The 4,907-nt window shown below is 28.2% G+C and overlaps 1 protein-coding gene across 1 annotated transcript in view; it reads right to left on the reverse strand.

Annotated features, from left to right (window-relative positions):
- LOC105627544 overlaps positions 1-1,894 on the reverse strand; it is a 2,351-nt gene extending 457 nt beyond the window's left edge. Inside the window, 3 exon segments of the mRNA XM_012208826.1 lie at positions 339-385; positions 465-715; positions 1,847-1,894. Coding sequence (XP_012064216.1) covers positions 339-385; positions 465-715; positions 1,847-1,894 — 346 coding nt within the window.
- Between the last annotated feature and the right edge of the window lie 3,013 nt (positions 1,895-4,907).

Here is a 4,907-nt window from a genome sequence, read left to right on the forward strand (position 1 = left end):
ATATATATAATATTATATATATATTATATAATATTATATATTATATAATAATGTTATTATATAATCAGTGTTTTATTATATATGTATAATATTTAGTTTCGCATTAAGAATTTTTTTATCAGTGTATTGTTATTTATATACTTTATCACATAGTGTGTTGCAGTATGGTAATTGATATTAACTATTAAAGACCTTTCATGCATATTTATCAATTTAGTATATAGACAAGAAATTATATTATTCTACTTGAATATGCAGAGGAAAGTTAAAAAAGTAAAGGGACTTTTGGAAAGTAAAAAAAAAAAGAATTTAATTCTTGCACAAGTTTATGATCGTTTTTCTACGTAAAGTAGAAAATGACTTCGCCAGACTAAAGTTTTTTTTCCTAATTTCGAAAATTTGTTAAATATTGGATGTTGAGTGCATCAATGTTTGTGAAGATTATAGGAGAATGATAACAAAACCGCATAACAAAACTTGTATAAGAATTAATAAATTTTCCAGATGTCCCATTACCTTTTGATTTTACTTTGTGGACAATTCTTCATGGAATGAATTACCTCTGGTGTAACAATGCGCAAGGTTGTCTGTACAATCCGTGCTCGTTCATGTGCGGATGAGCAGGCGGCTGTGTCTGGTACAAAACGGAACTGTCCCACATTGGATAGCTAGCGATTTCACCACCAACGTACTGCGACATCTCCGCCGCGATTACCTGTTACGCGAATACAGATTTTGTTTAAGAAAATCGATTAATTGGCTCGGATAGCGCAAATCACATGAGAATCTCGAACACATATTTATAACGCGTCTAATAGAATTATATTGACTTTGAATAATTATTTTTTCATATTATGTATTAATTTTATATATAATTTTATATATTTTATATATCGTTTTTATAGTTGATTTTTATTTTAAGATTGTCTTAAGTAAATGTCTTAAGATGCTAGCATGGCTCTATGATTGGCTCATAAGACATCAGGCGTCTCAAAATTACTTAAGACAGTTTTAAATACATAAAAACCGATCATAACTGGCCTTATATGAGCTACTTTGACCAAACTTTGATTGACATAATCAACCTTCCATCTACAATCAGTATTTTTTTATCCAGTCAAAGTTTTTTTACTGTTTTAGACTTCCAAAAGTTTATTTAAATTACAATTATTTTTCGTTTCTATTATAACATCTCAATATCTCTATTACAACATTACCAAATAATTTTATAACTTAAATGTTAAAACTTTTATTTAAGAAAATTGAAATTTAAGGAAAAATGAACATAAAATTCGAGAATAAAATTCTTTTATTCTTTTATCCAATAAAGATTGTAGATGGAGGATTAATCAATTAGCTCAATTAACTGTTAATTGTACTCTGACGAATTGTGATTGTAATTTAATATTGTATTATATTTTATTTCATTTTTGGGGATATGCGAATTACTTGACTCCAGTTAAAGCAGATTTTCGATTTATGTAAGATATTGGATTGCAAGAAAAGTAAAACGTGGTATTTTTTAGCTCAGATTTATATATATTTTATTTAAAAAACATTGACAATTATACTATTTTATAGAGCAAAATTTCAGCTTTAAAAATTTGTTTTTTAATTGCAATACGATGATTTTTATGGAATTACGAACAATCAAAGTTAAAATGCTTCTTTAACCCGCGATAATTAAAGTCTTAGGAACACCTTTTATAATTTAATTAAAGCCGCCAGCGAAAACGTGCTATCGCGGTATATACAGCCATTATCTTCTCTGCTCTTCATTTTTTTATCACCAATATCGAAGATAAAACTGTAAATTGCGTCGTGCGAAATTCATCCTTGGACTCACTGGTGTTTGATTTCCATTAATCTCCCACAGCGGTTCGGTGTAGCTCATATCCCGCTTCCTCTTCAATGACGAGCGAACCACCAGCGTGCTTAATTCACTCACTCTCGCAGAGGATGAAAAAAATTTAAAAAAGAGGGATTACCGCGCACGACGACACTTGGATAACGTCCTGCGACGTTTCGGGGCCCGAATGTCCCGTTCTTCTGAGAATCCTCTGCTAGGGTAGCGCATTTTCGGAAATTTTGCCGAATACCCCCGAGGATAACCGCCCCCTTTGCAATCCCCGAATGCGCGCGGATTGTTCACTACAAGACGCGTGCGCCGCGACGCAGACACGACATTGGAGCTCCCTCGTACCCCTCATAACCCCGTTGGGCGGTGCTTATCGTGACGCAGCCTACCAGACCACGAGAGCTGATCTCGTGTATTGACCGAAAGATTGTAAGATGGACGCGATGGACAGTAACCAAACGACGAGAAAATTGAGCTTTCAGTCTGACATGAATAAAGACACGTTATGTGGATTATATTTAATACAAGGTCAATATTGTATAATAACATTTTTTTTTTTTCATTTATATGTAATCAGAATTATCGATTAATGAGAATCTCGGTGAATGGCGAAACCGGTATAGAAACATCAGCTAAAGAAGCTTAATGTATATACAAGTAACTAAATAAAATACATAAGTGAACAAAAGAAAAAAGAATGTTATTTAAAAAATGTTTTATTACATCTTATCCGCGGTTTAAATTTATATAGATTTTATATTAAATTTATAATTTATAATAAACAAATTATTTATATTTAATATCAATATTTTTCTAGATTTTTCGTTTCCCTTATATTTTTTAAAGAAAAACTGATATTTGGATGTCGTGAGAATCTATAGAGAGGAATTATGTAAAGAAATTAAAGAGTCGATTGTCTTATCTTAAATCCTGATTGATTTATTTTAATTTATATTAATAATGCATTGATGATACCATTAAGTTATGAACTAAATAATGTAAACTTGTTGAAGACTTCAAGAATTTTCGAATAATTTTTTGGCTCATAATCTGTAAAATGTATATATTTTTATACTTTACATAAATCTTTTGCAATTAAATAACAAATTTGAGATTTTTATTTTAAATATTTCACTTATATGTATACGTGTTATAGTATACGTGTATATTAATTTGAATCATTATATATTTTAAATAATTTTATATATTTTATTATATTTTAAATTTTAATAGATTAATATTTAATATATGAATAAAAGTAAAAAGTAAAAAAAAAATGTGATCAAAATTAATATTTCAATTAATCAATGTTCAACCATAAATAAAATACAAATTAAGTTTAAAGATTTATATAGTATACATATTTTATTAAGTATATAGTACATATGAGAATATTCCAGTTTTTGTCACGGTTCTTTGCAAGAAATGTACTTGGCGCTATTTTGCATCTTAAATAATTTTTTATTTTAAGTAAATAATCTGTCGATCAATTTTATTTTATTTTTAACTGCTACTTAGAAATAAGATGTAGCTCCAATTATATGAAAAAATAGCTATGGTTGTCACGACCAAAAGTCGTCCATCAATATATTTTTTGATTATAAGAACTATACGATTGTGATAGATAGATTGGGATTATATCTTAATTTTAATTATAGCTGTGAACATATGTCTATCTTATGGTTCCATCACAACCAAATGTATTGTGAGGCGAAAATTATCATTATTTTCGGTTATAGCAACCGCAACATTTTTTCTGTGTACATATACAAATATAAATTTTAACAATTAATTTAATACATTTGTGTAGTTTAAAGTTAAAAATTTCTGAAAACTTTGATCACATTTTTTCTGATAGTTTAATATCTATTCTACATAATAATGAAACTTTCGTCAAATATTGCGCATAATTTTTTGAAAGATTATTCTATAAATTAAGTATAGAATATATATAAAATAAGCAGATATTTATCTAATATGTATATAACATTAAATTAATTTGTTTAATAATATTTAGTATTTATTTAATGGTACTAAATATTAATTTATCTAAATGTATATTTATATCTATTGTTAAATATTAATTAGTAATATATCTTACGTTCTTTATGAGATTTGATTTCTGTTTTTTTTCTACATTTGTTTCTCGCGTTAAATCACTCTCTCATCACAACTGTTCAAGGGATTTCCGCATCGAATCCGCATAATAAGCATTAGAAAAGTCTGGAAAAATCCGTGACGAAATCCTGTAATTTCGCTCAGAGGCGTGACCCCGTTGTGGGCGACGATGCAACGGGGTCGGTGCATTGCCATTGTTAGCGGCGCATTAAAATCGGATTGGATGAACACGTGCGAAATTCGGAGAACGGTGTTTACGTGGCTCGCTCCGTTCATTCCAGTAAATTCGACTGAAATCACCTCATTTTCGTAATGCACGGTGTAATGCATAGTGTTGCGAATGGAATTTCGGAAAAATTTAATACAGATTGCTCCTCAAATAATATACAATATTGCAATATTAATTTTGACATAGTTTTAATTTTTTTATATTTACATTAGGTATAATTAAATATTGTGATCTATAAATATAATGGTTGAAATTAATAAGATGAGGATGGGTTGTATGAGTAAGAAATTAATTTTTTTGCAAAATTTCAAAGAAACGAACAATATGATATATAACATGAATGATATAACAATAACAAAATTTTAATAAGCGATGTATAATATAATTAGAATTGGAAAGCGATAATATAATAAATAAATAATAGCTTTTCGCGCGTTAAACTTCAATTCTGAAAAGATTTTATAATAAATATTTAAGGCGTTTTTTTGTAAAAATAAAAATAAAAATGTGGGAACAAGAAATAATGAAGAAAAAATGAAGAATTTAATTAATTTTAATTTAAAAAATAATGTACAGATTTTAATAATGTCGACTTTTAATCTGTAAGTTTTGAAAATTTTCAGAAATTAATTTCTCTTATTATAAATTCTTGCCGATTCTTTCCAAAGTTGATCTATTTCTCTTTTGCAGAATGCTCAAGTA

Source organism: Atta cephalotes, assembly GCF_000143395.1.
Source record: "Atta cephalotes unplaced genomic scaffold scaffold00009, whole genome shotgun sequence".
Taxonomy (NCBI): domain Eukaryota; kingdom Metazoa; phylum Arthropoda; class Insecta; order Hymenoptera; family Formicidae; genus Atta; species Atta cephalotes.